The sequence below is a fragment of the Lithobates pipiens genome, unplaced genomic scaffold (genome assembly GCF_037356315.1).
Source record: "Lithobates pipiens isolate NorthernLeopardFrog02 unplaced genomic scaffold, aLitPip1_a1.2 Scaffold_16, whole genome shotgun sequence".
NCBI lineage: Eukaryota > Metazoa > Chordata > Amphibia > Anura > Ranidae > Lithobates > Lithobates pipiens.
In genome coordinates this window covers 480,468,719-480,489,778 of record NW_027507748.1, presented here as the reverse complement: position 1 = coordinate 480,489,778, position 21,060 = coordinate 480,468,719, and the positions used below count along the sequence as shown (strand labels likewise).

The 21,060-nt window shown below is 42.3% G+C and overlaps 1 protein-coding gene across 3 annotated transcripts in view; it reads right to left on the bottom strand.

Moving 5' to 3' along the window:
- Positions 1 to 21,060, bottom strand: part of UGGT2 (UDP-glucose glycoprotein glucosyltransferase 2) — a 672,069-nt gene that overhangs the window by 384,480 nt on the left and 266,529 nt on the right. For all 3 annotated transcript variants that reach the window (XM_077483028.1, XM_077483030.1, XM_077483029.1), the window contains exons 16-17: positions 18,040 to 18,171; positions 1,194 to 1,358 (exon numbers count right to left, since the gene is read on the bottom strand). In XM_077483028.1, coding sequence (XP_077339154.1) covers positions 1,194 to 1,358; positions 18,040 to 18,171 — 297 coding nt within the window. The remainder of the gene's footprint in view (positions 1 to 1,193; positions 1,359 to 18,039; positions 18,172 to 21,060) is intronic.

The window sequence follows — 21,060 nt, the reverse complement described above, 5'->3', positions numbered from 1 at the left end:
CGCACATATTGCTCTATACTCGTGGGCTACACCCACACGTATTACCTGTATAGATTCAAATAGCATTCCCTTTGTGGGAACACATAGATTGTTCACAAAACACATACACCAGCCCCATCCACTCACTTATGTTTCATTTTTATTTGATTTTTGGTTCTATTCGCTCATGCATGTTTTTACACACTTTTTGTAGGATGAGGTGTATGTTCAGTGTACACATATCCTAACTAGGGACTGTGTCATGTCAGTCTGGCATGTCCTTTGGCTTTTCCCCGATCCCTTTTCTTTTGGGGGGGGGGTCTCCTGCCTCAACCCCAGGGGAGACATCTGATCCAAGGTCACCTATCATTCAAATTGAGAGGCTAGGTAAAGCCTATGAGCTGTCTTGTAAGTAACTATGTAGTCGTTTGTTTTTGGTATGCTTTCCCCCCTAGAGGGTACCATACAATAGTTATTCCATGTATCCACCTTTTTAGTATATTATGCATCTTACTCCTGATGAGTGGCTGTAAGCCATGAAACGCGTAGAGTTTCCAATCATGGTTGCCAAGACAAGTCTGTTCAAATTATGGATTTTTAATGCTCAATTTTTATTATATATTTGTTTGTACAGTGGATGCATGAGTAAATCATGTATTGATCCTGCCAATTATGTTTATCTGATTATCTGTATTACTAATCATGAATTTCTCGTACCAATCATGTTTATCGATTTCTTGTATTAAATACCTTATTATTAGAAATGATATGTCAATTTTATTTGATAATACCATATCATTATTATTACGTTTTATTGATACTTTACGTTACTTACAATTATGGATTATATTATACGATTGTGACATCAACTTATATAAATCTCATATCTATATTTATACATTGCAGGCATCATCATCCAATGACATGCCTCACGCAAAGTCCATTACCTCGCCTCCTTTCTGTACCAATATATTAAGGGATGGGGGCAGGCTATTGCTGGTAGTGTCAGGTCACATCTTTAGCAGCAAATACTAAAATTATTTTTTATTGCCTTCTACTGTATATCATAAACACAAAATAAACAGAATGTAAAGGAATAACCTCTGAAAACTATGTTTGAAGCAAATGACAGCTAGCCCATCATGTAAACAAAGCTTTAACTAAATATTAGAATGGCATATCTGTCTCATTTGCTTTGTGGATGATATGCTTACCATGAACACAGTCCTCTGAAAGAAGCCTGTGGCTTCTATGATCCTCTGCAGAATAGTTGTCTCCATCTCCTCCACATCCATTTCTTCAGTGTTAAAGGGTACACCATTAAACAGTGCTTGAGGCAACGGACCCAGGCCACTCTTCTTATAAAAGGTTGCTCCTGCCTGTTTAAATCAGAAGCATAAACAGTCTGAGGCAGAGTTAATATGACTGTGACATGAACTACACTAATATGATAAGACATGACCATTAAATGTCTGAACAGTGCAAGCTTTGCTGCATCTACAGCTTAACAAGTTATTAGCATCTTGACAACACTATCAGAAAGCTATTCCTCCGTAGAAAAACACAAAAAAATGTTGTTTCCTCTACCCTTAATGTGAAGGAGAGATGAAAGGAAGCCTATGCTTAGAATAAATGTCGCATACCTTTAGATGTCACTATGAGCTCACTTTTAGTCAGTGAGGAGATCTGTAACAATGAGGTCTGACGCATATAAACAGTGTGGAAAAATGAGGCCGTCATATTGTAAACATTGTTAAACACCATAATTTTCCCTCAAATGCAGAAGTCAACTACAGGGATGGTCGAACCTAAAACTCATGTCTGAGTTAGGCAGAGAGAAGGTACGCATTCAGAAATAAAAATTACCAGCTTAAAGTGTGGTTAAGTCAAAAGGATTTGTATCTAAATGCATTCTATGCATTAAGATAAAAAAACCTTCTGTGTGCAGCAGCCCCCCTAATACTCACCTGAGCCCGTGCTCGTGCTGCTGTCAAAGCCAGTGAGGAGAGTGAGAGGGGGTGGGCCCGAACCATGGTTCTGTGTCTGAATGGGCACACAGAACAGTGGCTTGGCTGGGATGCCCCCATAACAAGCTGCTTGCTGTGGGGGCCCTCAGTAGGAGGTGGGACAAGGAGCACCAGCGAGGGACCAGAGATGAGGAGGATCTTGGCTGTTCTGTGCAAAACTACTACAAAGAGCAGGTAAGTATGTTTGTTATTTTTTAATTTTAAAAAATGAGACTTTAGTATCACTGTAAGACACACTGATCCAAAAAGAGAACAACTTACAGTAAGTGGAATGCATACATCTCTACACAAGTCTGGTAATGAGCCCGGTTGTAAACAGTCTCCTTAAACCTCCATAAAGCCAAAGACTCTTAATGCAGCCCTACCTAGAGGCAAATGCACATTCTTTTTTAACTACCAAAACCCATCCCTCATTCTATTTCATAATTTGTATAGGCAGACAGATAGTTAAATCATAAAATGTGATGTATAATGCAGGCCATACACGGTCGAATTTCGAACTAATTTTCTTTTCAAAATCAGAAAATTTGTTTTTTTTGTGATCCGATGATTCCACCATTGATTTTCGAAATTCGGCCGACCAAGCCTTCAATTTCAACTCGTCTTGCTACAGAAAATAATTTTCTTGGCTGGGAATCTTCTTTTCTCTCCGTACATTTTCTTTTATCTCCGTACATTTTCTTTTATCTCCGTACATTTTCTTTTCTTATTACTTTTCTCGCACGATTCTCCCATCATTGATTAGAAAATCGTTCGTTTTTCTAAAAATTTCCAACATGTCCGATTCCTCAAATTTTATTTCCGCACGAAAATCGGCTGTTGCTGCAGCCCACTAATGGTGCGAAATTCATACGAAAATTCTTAGATACGATTTTCGAAAGAAAATGCTTTCGAAATTCGAACCGTGTATGGCCGGCATAAGACGATAGACCAACTATGCCTATGTTACAATGTCCAGCAGGCAGAATAGAACATAATAAATCCCCTAACCATTATATGCATCCAGTTAATATTGTCTTTGGTGTCTATCAAATTGTAATTTTATTATAATATATAATAAATTGTTTAACAGATTGTAAAATCCTATCAACTTGAAAACTATATATCTAGATATTTTGCATTAATGGATCATCTCTCCAGAGTGTCGACAAAAAGTTGCTATTAGCATCTGTAGATCTTGCCTGCATCAAAACAAAGGAGGAATACCAAGTCATTCATGAGAGCTAGTGACTACAATACATCAGGGTGGAGTACTCTGCAAACCAATTATTGTGCATGAAAGACCAGGTGAACTGTGCTAATAAACGTTTCACTTTTAATCCTGTTTATTTTATTGTTGGTAGTTGGCCGTTTTGTAATATATTTTTTGTAAAAAAAAAATTTAACAGTTTTTTCATTCAAATTATATTTTAATTTGTGAGTTAACTTGTCCCATTGATGTTCATTCCCAATCTGCTGTTTAAAACTGTTTTCCTGCAAGCTGGAAAATCTTTGGAAGGGGTGAGGTTGAGTATACATTACCTCACAACACCCTTAAGTCAGTCATCAGGGACCTAGAGAAAAGTGTGAGAGGTAACGTACCAGAGCTCAACTTGTTGATCTGAAGTGAAGATATGAACATCAGGTGTTTAGGGTATACCACAACACTTAAAGTATCTAATGGAATGGACACACACCGCTTTAGCTGTGTTAGCAGTTAAGCATGTCTATCCTAAGCACACTTAGGATGTGCTTCAAGAAAGCATTTATAAACCGTAGATCAGAATATTAAATCATTAATGCTATGGAGATATATTAAATAGGTAATAATTTATTTGGAAGTAATCATCTAGATTCCTTTATTTCCTGAGGGCTAAATATTAAATATCTCTCTACAGAAGTTCCCAGCATGGTCTCTCCTAATAGTCATTATAAAACCATATCAGGATGTCACTCTCTTCCTGCAGCATTCTCTTTAAAGTGAACATAGGAATTCAATTGACACCTTGTTGCACCTGCAAGTACACTTGCTAATCTTCAAATACATTTGCAGTACGAATGCCCAGGAAGTCAATGGATCCTATTTATACAATACAGAGGGCCCTGTATTCCAAAGCCAATGTACAAATGTCTACACAATGGTCATATGCAAGAGGCTCAGCTACCAGCACACTTGATGTTTGAATAATAGGCTGACTGATGGGGGTAGAACTTAGTGTCAAGATATGTGGAACTTAAATCTTGGTTGAAAGGTGGACCAGGCACTGTGATTAGTATGCACTAGGGATCACTTGGCTGCACAGAAATTGATCTGAAGTTTAACATTCATGCTTTAAAAGGCACCACAGAGTACACACACACACTCTGAAAGCACTGCACCAGAAATTAACATTAAAGTGAGAATCAAGTGAGGGGAGCTTGGCAGTTTGGGTCAGTCCTTACATTAGGGGCAGAGACTGTCGATTTCGCCTTACATATCAACAAGCAGACTAATCTTTAAATCCCAAAGCCATGTGAGCATTCAATGCTTCAATAATGAATGAATTATATATTTTTGCTTTATATACAGAAAAGTTTGACACCTCAAAGAGTCAGGCTGTCTATTAATTACCCATGTGACTAGTCATGCATGTGACTTTTGAAGAAGTTTGTAGAACAGCAATCTCCTCTAGATTATCCATAAAATACACAGAAACAGTGATAAAACAAACTTATTATTAATGTTCCTGTTTTGTAGGCATTTCTCTGATGAACTGCTTTGCATCCTGATGAGGCAATTAACAGCTGGGAAACAATAATGAAACTCCATCAAATACATCTAAAACATGCTTTAATATGCCTAACTAATGTTTCCCCAACCAACAGTTTGCTTGTAGTACAAAATCATAAATTAGACGCCACCTCCCACTCCAGACCCCTCTTCAAATGCCACAGGCGGAAGAATAAAAGACTAATCTCTAACTTGTGCCATTTATCTTATTATTAGAATTGCCAGGCTCAGATTTGTAATTTTTGTGACTTAACATAACCAAGTAGGTTTACTTTCATAGCTAAAGAAAGTAAAAACCTAAGCATATCTGTACTTTATAAGGAACTTGTCAGCAGCTGCAGTCAGAGTTATTGATGCACAGCCAAATAATTTCAGAAATAAATTGCAGGCATTTTGTTTCTCTTTGGAGAAGTGATATTTTTATTGTTTGAAAAAGAATTTCATAAACTGTATATATACAAGTTTTCAACAATTTTTTTAATTATTGTCGTACTATACAGTATAGTCACTGTTCTCAAGGCCTTCTTCCAAAGTACAGCCTTATTCCACTCCTATTCATCAGCCCAAATTCTTAAACCTGCACATCTGCATAGTTTCATAAGATCTCGACCACAGGAATATTACCACACAGTATACACTGAAAAGGTTGAAAAATGTGTGAAAATAGATCTTTGTTGACTGACATGAAAGAAGTACGATTCACCATTGACTGCTAAGAAATAAATGTACAGCCATATATTGCTTCCTCTTCCGCATGTGTAGCTTTATTACAAAAGCATTGCTCCCTCTATCCCTCCTCATTTGTCTCTCATTTTGTCTGATCTATATAGTTGTATAAAAAATTTACTTTTTAGCTACAAAAATGTGTTTTCCTTTGCTAAACATTTCATCCAATTTCTAAATTGCTGCATTTGTAAATTTAAAAAGCCACTATAAAGGATTAGTAGGGATTAAAAAAAAAAGCACTTGTGGGTTTAACTAAACATTTTTTGTATAATTCTCCTTTAAGGAGGGGGGGGGGGGGTTATGCATGCATACATTTGCCAATAGGCGTCTCTCATTCCAATGCCAAAAAGTTTGGAGGTATGCAAAAGCGGCAAGGGAAACTCCACATGGACCTTCCCTCTGATGCATTTTGCCACCTACTGGGGCCTAATCATAAAGAGTCACTATTTGACTGCTGATGACTAAGCAGAGATGAGCACCAGTTGAAGCCTAGGGGACTAAGTAATGTGAATATAGTTCCAAATCTTGGTATGCTCACAAATATGGATGTTATTGCATAAAGCACTGTAGGGGTTATGTAAACAAGACTTTTAATACATAGATCAGCCCTACCACAGAGGACAACAATGATGTGTTAATAGCTGTCCCTCTATAAAGCTCACTTTAAAGTGGCATTAAACCGGATAGCTCTATTTTACTTATTTATTTTTTTTACCGAGGAAGAGGACAATAAAATCAATAGTCTACAGATCACATTGTAACATGTAGATTACCGTATTTATCGGCATATAACACACACCCCAAGTTTAGGTGGGAATTTAAAAGAAAAAAACTTTTAGGAGGGAAGTTTAAGGAAAAAAACTTACATTTAAATGCCCATTAATGCAGCCTTGTCAGTCATTTGCAGCCTTATCAGTGTCTTTGCCATTTAAAAATGGCGCTGCCGAGATACAGAACGAATGTCCTGTGTATCTCGGCGGCGTTCGGTAGCTCTCAGCGGCTTTCGGCTATTTTTGGCTGGGATTGGCCGAAAATAGACAAAAATAGCCGAGAACAGGCAAGTGCGGCCAAAAATAGGCGAAAGCTGCCAAGAATGGCAGAGACGCTTTGAAACGGCACCCACGATTTTCCCCCGATTTTAAAGGGGAAAAAAGTGCGTATTATATGCAGATAAATACGTTAATTACCTTTTCCCTACTGCTTAAGGCCTCATTCATATGAGGTGGATCTGCTCAGCAGAGTCCGCCAGCTCAGCAGGAGATCTCTCCGTTGATCTCTGCTGAGCTAGCGGGCAAGGTCCGTCTCTGCTCACTGAGTGGGGAGGAGCCTGTCAGAGCACCGCTGATTCTTATGGAGAGATCAGGAGATTGCTTTCGTCCACTTTCATCAGATCTCATCCGAACCGATCTGCCACAGACGGATGGCGAACCTATCGCCATACCTCTGAGTTTAGCGGATTGGATGGCAGCAGACACATCTTCGCTGACATCTGTCTCCCCATAGGAGTCAATGGATGGCCTGCTCGTTCCGTGTGAAAGGGGCCTAATTCTGCAGTCAAGTGACACAATTTACTTGTTCAGCACTTTTCTGAGAGATCAGGGGGTGGACTAAGCATGACAGGTGATGCAGTCTGCAGATGTCACTGCAGGAGTTCTTTCTCCTCCTGTGGCTGCGCACAGCCCATTGGCGCTGTTGGATTTTTTTGTTATTCACCGTAAAATCCCTGTCTACTGAGTTCACTGACTGACCTAGCTCTTCTGTTCTTGACCATAGGGTTTTATAGCATCACCTACAGGAGTAGGACACTTGGCAGAAAATAACACAGCACCGCCTATAGGCAATCCTAGCTGGTATAAACCACCTCTCTGCTATAGACAAGCATGTTAGAAAGAAATGTAAGAAGATAAAGAAAAACTTAAATAGAGGGGTGGGTGCTGTGTCCGTCGTCAAACTCAGAGAAGGGGATTTTGCGTAATAGGCATCATCCGTTCAGTCAAGAAAAAAATGATTCAGTTTACATCAGCTTACATGAGTGTTCAGTTCAGTTCAGTTTACATCAGTTCTTCATACATTTTTACATTCACCAGCTGGAGTTCTTAACCACTTAAGTTGTTTTTTTTTCATTTTTGTTTACATGATTAAAAAATAATTAGGCCTGAAGATTTCCATATTTATCGGCGTATAACACGCACATGTGTATAACACCCTAACTTTAAGAGGGAAGTTTCACAGGACAGCCCACTGCACATTACACAGCCCCCTTTCATTATAAAGGGGGCTGCACTCCCAGCCTCCTGGAACAGCACTGCCAGCATACTCTGAAGTTGAGAAAACATCACTGCCAGCTCCTTCTCATACCAGCCAGACACAGTTTGTAAGGGCACTCTGAACTTTAGGACCAAGCAAAAACAGAGGTCTTTATGAACCAGAAAGTCTATAACAACGTATCTTCCCCACTTAGGGCTGCACTTATGGAGAGAAGGAATCTCTGAATAGGAAACAGAAAAACAAAGAAAAGGTGCCTCTAAGTGTATAATTAAAAGCTGTTTAATTTGCCCAAAAAGGGTTAAAAACACATACAAGATATGTAGACTGGCAGAGCATATCCTTAATATCCATGTAGGTGGTCCGGCATGAAGGCAGTGGTCACTGGCATATACAAGTTCTTTAGGCTGTGTGTCCAGTAGCAGGGGCTCCCAGGGATACCAACGGGAAAACCAGCAGGGAGAACCAAGAGAACTGACTGGCCAGCCCGCAATCACAGTCTCAAAACACGAGAAACGCAGATCCAAGAAGTGACGTCAGCTGCAGGAGACAATAACCAGCAACCAGCGTGGACCGCAAACAGGAAGTAGTCATCAAAGAGGGATGCATTTCGGAACATCTCATTGGTTCCTTTATTAACCTGCTTACTGTATGTGTATGGGACTAATTTATACTAAATGGGCGGACCTTAGGGGCGGGGAATATGTAAATGGAGCGTTATCGCAATATAAAGGTATAGGACATGAGGAGTAACAGAAACAAAATCCCTATCCAAACAAAAAACATGTATGATTTCATACAGAACAACAACCAATGAGCGACATTTAAAAATAAAAATAAACATAAAATGAAAATGAGAATCAATATTTTTACACAGTCTTCAATTATTCTTAAGACTAGGCATATATATAAGACTCAAGGGGGAGGGGAAAAAAGGGAGGGGAAAAGGAAGAAAGGGAATAAAGGGGCAAAGAGAAAATATTTACTGCCTAGGAAGTATTAGTAGTAATATGAAATGCCTAGGAACACTGATTATCCAATCCACCGGAGATGAAATGGTGATACTCGGCAAAACGCTTGCGAAGCAGCCTAATGGTTCTCCCTACATAAAACAGGCTGCAGGGACATGTTAGACAGTATACCACATGGTCAGTGGAGCATGTGTGAAAACCTTTGATAGGGTATGTTTTTCCTTTTACAACAAAATCCTTCTGGCCATGTCTCACAAACTGACAGGTTTTGCATAATGGTTTGCGGCATTGGTACATACCCGAGATAGCTAGAAAAGTGGGAATAGAGCTACCAGGGGGAGGAGGTTTCTCTTTAAGTTTACTTGGTGCCACCTTGCTCTTAATATTAGGTCCCTTTCTGTATGCAAACTCTCAAACCAGCCCCTTCTCATACACCACTCCCCCTGTGTCACTCTCATTGTAAATCAAAGCTTCTAAATACCTCAATTAATGCTGCACTTCCGTGGACCCGGTCATGTGACTGCTCTCCTCCTCCAATTAAAAGCTACACTCGAAGAGGAGGCAGAGCGAGATGAGGAGAGCGGCCAAAAAGAACGTCATTAATTGAGGTATTTAGGGGCTTCGATTTACATTGAGTGTGACACAGGAGGCGCGGTGAATGAGAAAGGGCTGGCAGTAATGTTTTCTCAACATTAGGCTGGCAGTGCTGTCCCAGGGCCAGGAGAGGTGGGGCAGCCGTCCTGACACCCTGCCTGTGTGGCAAATGGGGCAGACCACCTGATCCACATCCCTCATTGATAAGAAAAAATAAATAAAATATTGGCGTATAACATGCAGGCACTCTGGTTACTCTCTATTTTCAGGGGGGAAAAAGTGTGTGTTATATGTCAATACTGTACTTAAAACCCCCGTACATGATATATTTTCTGAAAGCAAACTTGTGGTAGTTATAATTTTTGTTAAAACATAAAAAGATTTAGTTGCACCAAGTTAATGGATACCCAACATGTCAAGCATTCAAATTGTGTGCGCCTGTGAAAAAGTTAAAAATCTTCAATACCCTATATTTTTGCAATGCTTTAAAAGTCCCTACAGAACATTTATAATTACCCAAGAGCTCTGGTGCTAAAATGAATTATCGATTTCACTCTGGTGTGCACAGTGATATGTACCATGTGTAGTGCAAATCGCTGTTTTGTATGTAGGCGCCCCAACACGTTTTTTTTTTTGTATGTATACATGCATGCATACATATGTGGGTTTGTAGGGATTGAAGGGCTCAACCATTTTTTTTTATGTGTCTCTAAGTGTTTATTTTTTATTAAACACATGACTTTATTGCCATCAAATAGGGGACCACTAGTCATGTGATGGCATACAGGTGACGGGTTTATGGGGTGGGGGGGAGCAGTGTGTGCAAGGAGAGGGGCAGGAGAGGAAAGGAGCAGACCCTGCCCCTTTCTCCACATGACATCTCCTCTGCATTCAGAGCCGGCAATGAAATTCAGAGGGGGCAAATGAGGGAGCCTGTATGTACACACTGCCCCCTCATAGTAAACACTGTTCCTCTCTCTGCACATACGGTTTCCTGAAGACAAGCAGACTAAGGACATGGATAACTGGAACCATCCTCTGGTCTGATGAGACCAAGATAAACTTATTTGGTTCAGATGATGTCAAGCGTGTGTGGAGGCAACCAGGTGAGTAGTACAAAGACAAGTGTGTCCTGCCTACAGTCAAGCATGTTGGTGGGAGTGTCATGGTCTGGGGCTGCATGAGTGCTGCCAGCACTGGGCAGCAACAGTTCATTGAGGGAACCATAAATGCCAACATGTACTGTGACTTACTGAAGCAGAACATGATCCCCTCCCTTCGGAAACTGGGCCGCAGGGCAGTATTCCAACATGATAACGACCCCAAACACACTTTCAAGACAACCACTGCCTTGCTAAAGAAGCTGAGGGTAAAGGTGATGGACTGACCAAGCATGTCTCCAGACCTAAACCCTATTGAGCATCTGTGGGGCATCCTCAAACGGAAGGTGGCAGAGCGCAAGGTCAACATCCACCAGCTCAATGATATCATAGAGGTGTGAAAGAGGACTCTAGTGGCATCTTGTGAAGCTCTGGTGAACTCTATGCCCAAGAGGGTTAAGGCAGTGCTGAAAAATAATGGCAGCCACACAAAATATTAACACTTTGGGCCCAATTTGGACATTTTCACATAGGGGTGTACTCACTTTTGTTGCCAGCGGTTTAGACATTAATGGTTGTGCGTTGAGATATTTTGAGGGGAAAGCAAATTTACACTGTTATACAAGCTGTACGCTCACTACTTTACATTGTATCAAAGTATCATTTCTTCAGTGTTGTCACAAGAAAAGATATATATAATTAAATATTTACAAAAATGTGAGGGGTGTACTCACTTCTACTGTATATACATACACACACACAAATAAATGTGTAGAAATCAGAAAAACTGATGGCCAATTTCGGCAATAAAACAGAATTAAAATATTAACCGGTTCCCGACCAGCGCACGGCGATGTACGTCGGCAGAATGGCACGGGCAGGCATATTGGCGTACAGGTACGTCCAATCTTCAATGCCGCCCTGCCATCGCGAGTGTGCCGCCGGCGGCGCGCTTGCGTGCTGGTCAGGACCCCCGTGAGACCGGTCGCGGGTCCCGTGGACTCGATCGCCGCAGGCATACCCGCGATCGTCTTACAGGATGGCTGAATGGAGAAGTGCCATTGTAAACAGCATTTCTCCATTCTGCCTAGCAACTAGTGATGCTGATCTCTGCTCCATGTGATTGGAGCAGAGATCAGTGTTCACTAAATGAAAGCCCAACCCCCCACAGTTAGTAACACACCCCTAGGAACACTTAACCCCTACACTGCCACCCACTGGTTAACCCCTTGACTGCCAGTGTCATTTACACAGGAATCACTGCATTTATATAGCAATGATTGCTGTATAACTGACAATGGTCCCAAAAAGGTGTCAAAAATGTCCGATGTGTCCGCCATGTCGCAGTCGCAATAAAAATCGCTGATCGCCGCCATTACTAGTAAAAAAAAAAAAAAAAAAAAAAATTATAATAAAAATGCCATAAAACTATCCCTATTTTGTAAACGCTATAACTTTTGCGCAAACCAATCAATAATCGCTTATTGCGATTTTTTTACCAAAAATATGTAGAAGAATACGTATCGGCCTAAACTGAGGGAAAATTTTTTATTTTTTTTTTATATATTTTTGGGGGATATTTATTATAACAAAAAGTAAAAAATAATGCGTTTTTTTCAAAATTGTCGCTCTATTTTTGTTTATAGCGCAAAAAAAAAAAAAAAAAAAAACGCAGGGGTGTTCAAATACCACCAAAAGAAAGCTCTATTTGTGGGAAAAAAAGGACGTCAATTTTGTTTGGGAGCCACGTCACACGACCGCGCAATTGTCTGTTAAAGCGACGCAGTGCCGAATCGCAAAAAGTGGTCTGGTCTGAAAGTGGTTAAGGATATACGACCGGGTCTTGGCCTGTGTTGCAGCGTTCCCCATGGTCGACAGCTCCCCCACTTCGGTGGTGAGGAGGATCTGTCTGGGAGCGTTAACCACGCTTTTAGCTGGAAAAGGAAAGTAAGGGGTCCCCTCCTCTCCTTCCCCGGAGTGATGTGGGGCACGGGTACTCCCTGGGGTGGTCGGTCCCTTCGTTGTTCTTCTCCATCCCCCCTCCCATCCCAGGTGAGGTCCAGGCTCCCGCCTAGGGGCTTTGGGACACGGTTTCCCTTTTACACCTTCGGGTTATTATTGGGGGGGCATCAAGGTTTGGGCCTGGGAGGCGAGTGGTTGCTGTAATTTAGGGCGCAGCTTTGCGGCCTACCAGCTGGGGGGGCGGCGGCTGAAAATTTAGGCCATGGCTTTGCAGTCTACAGTACTTCCGGCGGCCAAACATTTAGGCCGTAGCTTTTCGGACTACCTGCTTGGAGGTCCAAAAGTTTAGGCCGTGGCCTACCGACCGGCTGACTGGTCGGGCAGTCCGGTCCCACCGTCCGGTTGCCCGTGAGGCCCCGGTATGTCCCTTCTATGAGGGGTCCTGGTATTTGCGCCCCCCTGTGTGGGGCCAGTTATTTGCCCCGTGAGGGGACCCGGTTTGCGCCCCCTGCGAGGGGCCCTGGTTTTTGCCCCCTATAGGGGCCCTGGTTTTTGACCCCTGTGAGGGGCCCCCTGTCTGTGCCCCTTGTGCGGGGCCCTCGGTCTGCGTCCCCTGTTAAGGGCTCTGTTTTGTGTCCCCTGTAAAGGGGCCTTGGTCTGTCCCTTCTGTGAGGGGCCTCGGTCGACATCCCATATGTGGACCGCAGGGGGGTTCCAGTTTGTGGCCCCCTACCCCTGTGTTTTTTGGGGTAGCGCTTAGGCATATAGCCTAGTATATGGCACCCCTGCCCTCTCCTCCCCTGTCTCCTATCTGGCTCTGAGGATGTGGCCTTGCGGGGTGGTAGCAACGCTCCCTATCTTGTCAAGGAGTGAGGACGACTGCAGTAGGGCACGAAAAAGTGCTGGTTATCGCACTTATTTCATCTGTGCAGAAACCTTTCAAAATAGGGGATTCAACGATGGCTGCGGCGGAGAGCCGATATCTCATAAGCCGTCTTGCGCGGCAAAAGAGTTCCCTTTTCCTTTTTATCTTGACAATATTGTCCTTGAAGAATGGGGGGGGGGGGTCTAGAGTGCTTTTGTATTTCTAAAAAAAAAAACGCTGGCTGTGAGGTACCCGTTTGGGAATTCCCCTGCCTTTGCTGCATTGCTGGACCTATGGTCTAGGTCAGGGGTGTCCAAACTACGGCCCTCCAGTTGTTCAGGAACTACAATCCCCATCATGCCTAGTCATGTCTTTGAATGTCAGAGTTTTACAATGCCTCATGAAATGTGTAGTTCTGCAACAGCTGGAGGGCCGTAGTTTGGACACCCCTGGTCTAGTATGTCAGCTAGGCCTCTTGGCCGTAGTTCCCCTGGTTGCCGAGTTTCCAAGGTCTCCTCAGTGGTGCTTAGACAGGTATTTTGGGGGCTAACCTGGATGTCAATACTTCCAATGAGCGTCTACTGCCGGACCACTTGCTTTTCTCCGTGGGGGGATGTGCAAGCTCCATTGCTGCAGAATGTGGTTGTCACGGTTCACCGTATCGGGAACAGTTTAAGGCCCTGACCTGCCTTGTGTGGGTACAAAAGGTCAGGATGGAATCCGTTAGCATGTAGCACCCCTTCATCATGGGGACCTTTGAAGGTGCTTTTAATGCTTGTTTACGCATTCCGTTATGTGCCCGACTCCAGCACTTCCTCCGTTTTGCTGTGGGTGCGGTGCATAATAAATGCATAGTCTGGCCATCACTCCTCGGATATTCGCAAGGTGTTGGCCCCCGGATCGGGCGTGGTTGAATCTGTGGGGGTTTGTGGTCCTGGTTGCCTGGACGATCTTCTTCTGCCGCTCCTCGGCTACCTGAGGGGCAATGTAGTTTCTATACAGACCTTGATTGATTTCAGTAGGCGTCTATACTATCTGAAGTCTGCTTGGGCCCTTCCAGAACGTAGGATTTTCGAAGCTTGTGCTTCAGTTCTGGCCAGCATGTTTTCTTCTCTTGGACAAACTCCAGAAGTTGCATACTGCGTTTTTTTATTTTTCTGTCCGGCAGGTAGACCCTCTGTGGACCTGCGTGTGGGGTCTGAGAGTTTCTACCTTTTTTAAGCGAAGTTCCATACAAGCTCCCTTTGGGGAGATCCTGGCATGAGACAAATGCCCGAGGTCTGGGGACAATCGGATTCGGCTAAGTTAGGAAACCATGTATGGTTCTAGTCGGACAAGGCAACCACGATGACTTATGCCCTTCACCAGGGTGGGTCAAATAGGCTGTGGCGGCCCTGGCTGTTGCCAGTGTTCCCTGGTGGGCAGAACTTTTGTCCGGCCCTTTTCCAGTGTATGCATTCCAGGGGTGGAATGCTGACAGGTGGATACCTCAGTTGGCGAGGGTTGGACCACGGATGGGCCCTTCACCAGGCCGTGTTTCTTTGGGTTGGTTCCTGCTGGGACACTTATGAGGTAGTTCTCTTGGTGTCCTGGTTCAACTGGACGGTACCAAGGTTTCTGGTAAGGTCACGGGTTGCTCTGGCAGCTCTGGTGGCCCATGGGGCCAGTGACGCTTCCCTATGCCTTTCCTGATCTCCAGCTTCTGTTGTGGCTTTTACGCAGGATCACGGCTGCGGGGGTTCCGGTCATTGTATTATCCCCGGATAGGTCCAGTCGGTCTGGGTACTCTGACTGGGAGCGCCTGGTCCCCGGCGTTCCTAGTCATCTGCCTCTCAGGAAGGATCTATAGTCCCAGGGCCATTCTTCCATCCTGCCTTAGAGTCACTGGTTTTAACAGCCTGGCTGTGTTGAGTCAGGTGCGGCAGTTCCGACACTGTTGATGGCTAGGCAGTCCATCTTTTAGAAGGTTTTAACCTCCAGGTGTGGAGAGCAGATATATCCTGGTGTGAAACACCGTGAATTCATCCTTGTTCTTTCTAGGTGGCACCAATTCCGATCCCCATTTACGGGGGGGGGGTTTAGCAAAAATGCGCTTAGAGTACCATCGAGGGCCAGGTGTCAGCCTGGGTGGTCTTCAGCATCCCCTGGTCTCACGCTCCCTGGTGCGCACCTTTATTCAAGGGGTTAGATGTCTGTTTCCACCGATGCGTTTTTTTCTACTGCTGTGGGATCTGAACTTGGTGTTTTCGGTTCTCCAGTAGCCGCTCTCTCTCCCTCATTCAAAACATCGGGAGAGTCCACTGCTTACTCGGGAAGGTGGCCTCTTGGTGGCTTTCACCTCTGCTCACAGGATGTCGAAAAGGCTGGCGTCATCTTCTTGTTCACCTTACCCAGGTTTAGGCGGTGCTTCGCTCCTTTTCTATAGTTCCGTCCCTGGGTTTCCATTTGCACAAGGACATTGTCTTTCCTTTCTTGTGTCCCTGGCAACGCATCCCTAGGAATTTGCCTTATCTGCCCGGGATGTGGTTTGGGGGATTCAGTTGTATTTGCCAGCCACTGAGTCTTTTGGAGGTCAGACTCTCTGTACTCATGGACAGGCCAAGAAAGGGGCGGTCTGCTTCTTCTGCGACCTTCTTCTGGGTGGATCGGACAGATAATGACTCTGGGCTATTCTGTCAGGAATTGGGTTCCTACTTTCCCTGTTACAGTGCATTCTTGGGCATCTAGTGTGTCCTGGGACTTCTGTCTTCAGGCATTCGTGGTGCATTTTTCACAAGTTCTACGAAGTGGATGGGTTGGCATCTGCGGGTGCCTTTTTTGGCTGCAAGCATTTTGCAGGCTGCTAAGAGGGTCTAATCCCTCTTGAAGGGGTATCATTCAGGTTGGGTTCCAGCTTGTTCTGTGTGAAGCTCCTGTTACCTGGTTGGCTTTTGTATTGACCTTGGGATTTTTCGCTGTCCCACCTCTCATGTTCAGCTCTGCTTTTGGACGTCCCTACTGTTCTGAATGAAGGCTGTATCTGTCAATGAATGAATGAGAAAATAGGATTTTTTACTTACTGTACTTACCATAAAATCCATTTCTCTGAGTTCATTGAAAGACACAGCACCCACACCCTCTATGGAGTTTTTTGATACTTCTATTACTGGCTGCTACTAAACTGAATACCTAGAGCAGGGAGGGGGTTATATATTGACGGAGGACAGCCCATGGGCGTAGCTAGGGTTTTTTTTTCTGCCTAGTGCTACTCCTGTGGAGATGATATAACCCTACCCTGAATAAACAAGACTGTGTCCGTCAATGAACTCAGAGAAATGGATTTTTACGGTACCTAAAAAATCCTATTTTATTGTAATGGTGTAAAATGAAAAAATAATAATAATAATAAAATAAAAAAAGTAAAGTGCCCCCACGCTAGCAAGCGTCGGTCCTGCATGCATACAAACAGCGATCACCCCACTCCTGTGAGTTATTACCGTGAACGTCAGATTATAGGCATTAATTCTAGCACTAGACCTCCTCCGTAAATATGATAACCTGTAAAGTGATAACCTGTAAAGACTTTTTAAAGCATCGCCTATGGATAGTAAAATTTACATTGTTTGTTGCCATTGCACGGGCATGCACAAATTTTAAAGCGTGACAGGTTTGGTATCTATTTACTCGGAATAAACATTTTTTTTATTTTATTTTTTTAGTAAAATAAAACAGGCTATAATTGTTTTGTTTTTTGCATTAAAATTGAAAAACAGTGGATTTTTTCTGAAAAAATTGCGAAGCCCACCAATTTATTCTCTAGGGCCTCAGCTTTAAAAAAAAAAAAAATATATATATATATATATATATATATATATATATATATATATATATATATATATATATATATATATATATATATATATATATATAATGTTTGGGGATTCTAACGAATTTTCCAGCAAAAAATACTTGTAAATACATGTAAAAAAAAAAAGTGTCAAAAAAGGCCTGAAGCTGCACACAGATATTTTTGAGGTTTAATGAAACATTAATGAAACCAACTTTGTCTTGTCACTTCATTAAAGATGCAGAACAGCTACAAGTCACAAAATGTGTAAAACAAGTGTAGAACTTAGCACTCAAACCTACAAAATGTGGTAATGCCAGTTACACAGGTCCCTCATCATGGAAGGAAAAAAAAAAAAAAAGTATAATGAATGGCTTATTTTCAGTACAAAATTTACTATAGTACACAGTGGGGGTTATTTACAAAAGGCACTGAAAGTGCACTTGGAAGTGCAGTTGCTGTAAATCTGAGGGGGACATCTGAAATGAGGGGAAGCTCTGCTGATTTTATCATCCAATCATGTGCAAGCTAAAATGCTGCTTTTTATTTTCCTGTATGTCCCCCTCGTATCTACACTTATAAGTGCACTTTCAAGTGCACTTTGCACTTGTAGTTTTGCACTTGTAGTGCAAAGTGGATTTGCTTTTCGTAAATAACCCCCATTGTTTTTAACATTGTTTACTTCTTCATGCAGTTTATTATTTTAACAAAACTGAGTCAATCACACAGTATTGGTTGTTTTGCATCAATCGGCGGTACTGAGATTCTGTGTTCAATACCTTATGATCATACGTTATGATTGTATCCCAATTATCGATCAAAATGCACTTCCCTGTTTATGGCATATCAATCAAATAAGTTGGACTGTATATTGGATTATTCTTATTGGAAGAGATGTCTTATTTAAAAAAAGGATGTATGCCCACCATTACACCTCGAATGGAGAACTAAACATCAGTCTGTGTAGTCATTTACCTTTAATTTGCGATTATATTCAGAGTCTGAGCCAAGAACACTCTCCAATTCAACATGAGGAAACTCGTATTTCAGGACAGACTTCACAATTTCAACAGTAAGGACTCCTCCCCCATTAAGTTTATTGTACATCTGCAAAAAAAAAAAATAGAGTACAACCTTTAAAATAAAAAAAATGCTACATTATTGAACAACATATACTCAACATATAGGTACTTTAAGCTTGCGCCACAAAAATTATTTCAGAGTTCAGTTTCTAAGTGAAAAAACTATGCAGTAAAAAGGATTACATATGTGATTATAAATTGAAATAAGATGGTAAAGTCAGGTCAGTTTTTACCATCTTATGTAATTTTGACAGTCTCTGCTCAAATGCCAGCTATGACAAGAACTATGGAGGACAGGGTTCATTTCATGTTAGCAATCTGTATGAAACACACAAGCTTGACTTAATTAGAACAGGCAATATACATATCAGGCAGTTAAAAACTGCAATTCAAGTTCAGTTTGAATATGTGAAATCATTATGCACACTTTAATCCGTGGCCCAGACTTGCCCACCTGATGCTAAGGTTATGTTGTATTCAGGGTCGTCTTTAATATTGATTGGGCCCTTGGCATAAATTTTCTTAGGGCCCCCTCCTCCCATGCAATTTCGCTCTCCACCTTCTCTGAGACATACAATAAATAGCAGCTAGACTTAAAATCAGTTTACTGCATCAGATCAGGCAGCGATTGCGATTGGTTGCCAGAGGTTACAGCATATCATTACTGCTTACTGACTGGTTGCTATAGGTTATAGCACTCCTTAAGGCTCACTGATTAGTTGCACATGATTTCTGCTTGTTGATTGGCTGCTAGAGATTACTGTACAGTAATACTGCTCACTGTTTGCTAGAGGTTACAGCACATCATCTCCTCACTGCAGGGGGGCATGATATACATATGAATGCTGCCTTTATTTACATATCAATGCCATTGGCCTCAGCTATTTACATATGCATGTCACTGCTATTTACATAAATGCCAGTTATTTACATGTAAACACAGGGTCTGCAGGTGAGTCTGTACACAATTAGTAGCAGCACTTCACACTGAGCTATCAGGACACAGCACAGGACTAAAACCTCAATGGACAAGGGAATGTAAACTGGTATAGTTGGCAAGTATGAGGCAGCTGCTTTGGGCCCCACAACAATGGCAGGGCCCAGGGCAGCTGCCCCTTTTGCCCTGCCTTAAAGACAGCCCTGGTTGTATTCATAATAGTGCTAGCATGTAATTTTTTGCCCGTCATAGATCATCAAGCATTGATAACCTCCAAAATGCTGACTTTTTGATCAATTATTTTTCAATTTCATTGTAAACTACCTCCTAAAAATGGTCCACCTAACTAGCCATTCAGGCATACCAGGAAAAATGCTAGGACCATGATTTTTTACATGCATCACAGAATAGAATGCGCAATTTTTCAGTTCTTTTATGTTTATATATTTTATTTACCCAAGTGCACATTATTTTATATTTTATCTTAGTGCCACCCGTCCAGTTTGTCTGTATTAGGAACTACTAGACTCCTACAGTGCCAGTGAAGCCAAAAGTGTGGCTGTCATGTCACAGCTCTAAATTCAATAGAGTGGCCCCCTTACCGTGTATTAAAAGCAAAAAAAAAAAAAAAAAAAAAGAGCCCTTTTGACATCCCTGTAAATACCTTATTATGGAGCATAGTACAGGACAAAGGTGCAGCAGTCACAAACCATGGGTTATAGCCGTGTACTTTCAGTTGATTTGACACAAGCAAAACTTTAGAAGACATGCCCCCAGGCTCCTTCCCTATAACCCTATTCTACTCAGTCAGCCCTAAGTTTTCTAGCGAACCACGCAAAGTAAACAAAGCAATCAAAAGGAGGGCGGCCTGTGTCCTGAACCGTACTCCAAGAAATTTAAAAGCAAGTGAAAAATGTCTCAAATACTAATACTAATTGTACAGTAGAAGAAATGGGCAGAGTATACATACATCATAGGATGTCCCCAGGAAATGAATAAGAATGGTGGGCAACAATCAAGCAAAACTGTGCCAACAGGCCCAAACAACAAGGTCAGAAGGCCTAACTTCAGAGTGCCACCGTGAGAACCAAAAAGCTGCATCTGCAGAGGACTGGACGGCCACCTGGTAAAACCTTGAAAAAAATAAACAGAAGACCAGGTGGTTGCCTGATACAGCTAGGCTACAGAGGCTTGGTGCCATCAGGATTCTGAAGCAGTACTGGAAGAAGTTGCAAAAGACTTTTCTTCTGCAGACAGCCATCATATTGGAAAGGGAGGTTTACATAACATGCTTGCTGACATTGAAAATCCAATTTCCTCTGTCTGCAAAAGTCATGCCATTGTGCAGCTTGATTCTTTTCCATCTCACCATGCCCCTTTGGGCATCAAAATACAGATGATTTGTGACATAGATGCAAAGAATATTGCTTTAGTCAAGCAAAACAAACTGGTATTATTATGGCACAACAAGCTATCCACATAAGACACCCCCCCCCCCCCCCCCAAATATATAATAAAAGATTATCAATGGAGAATGAAAAACAAAAACATTAGTAACAGACCATTAGTAGAACTCTGAAATAAGATAAAGTCCACTTATGCAACATATAGAGTTCATGGGATCTTGGAGGATGGGTAAATATTACACTCTACTAGTCATCCCTACCTGAGACAGCAACAGATCTTTGGAAACACAAAAAACAAACACAAGGGGGTGCAAACAGTGAAGTATCAAGGAGTATTTTTAATAGTATTAAAAAGCCAAATGCAAACAAAAAGGTACAAAAATAAGCTGATCTGCCACCATGTATAGTTTGCTGGAAGGCAATTCGCCCAGGAGTAGGGATGAGCTCAGGCACGTTTGCATGGACCACATGCAGAGCCCGCTAGGAAGTCGGCGCAGTGCTGTGCTAATCACAGGCAGTGAGACATTGCCCATTGCAGAGATTGGGCAATGTCTCACTGCCTGTGATTAGC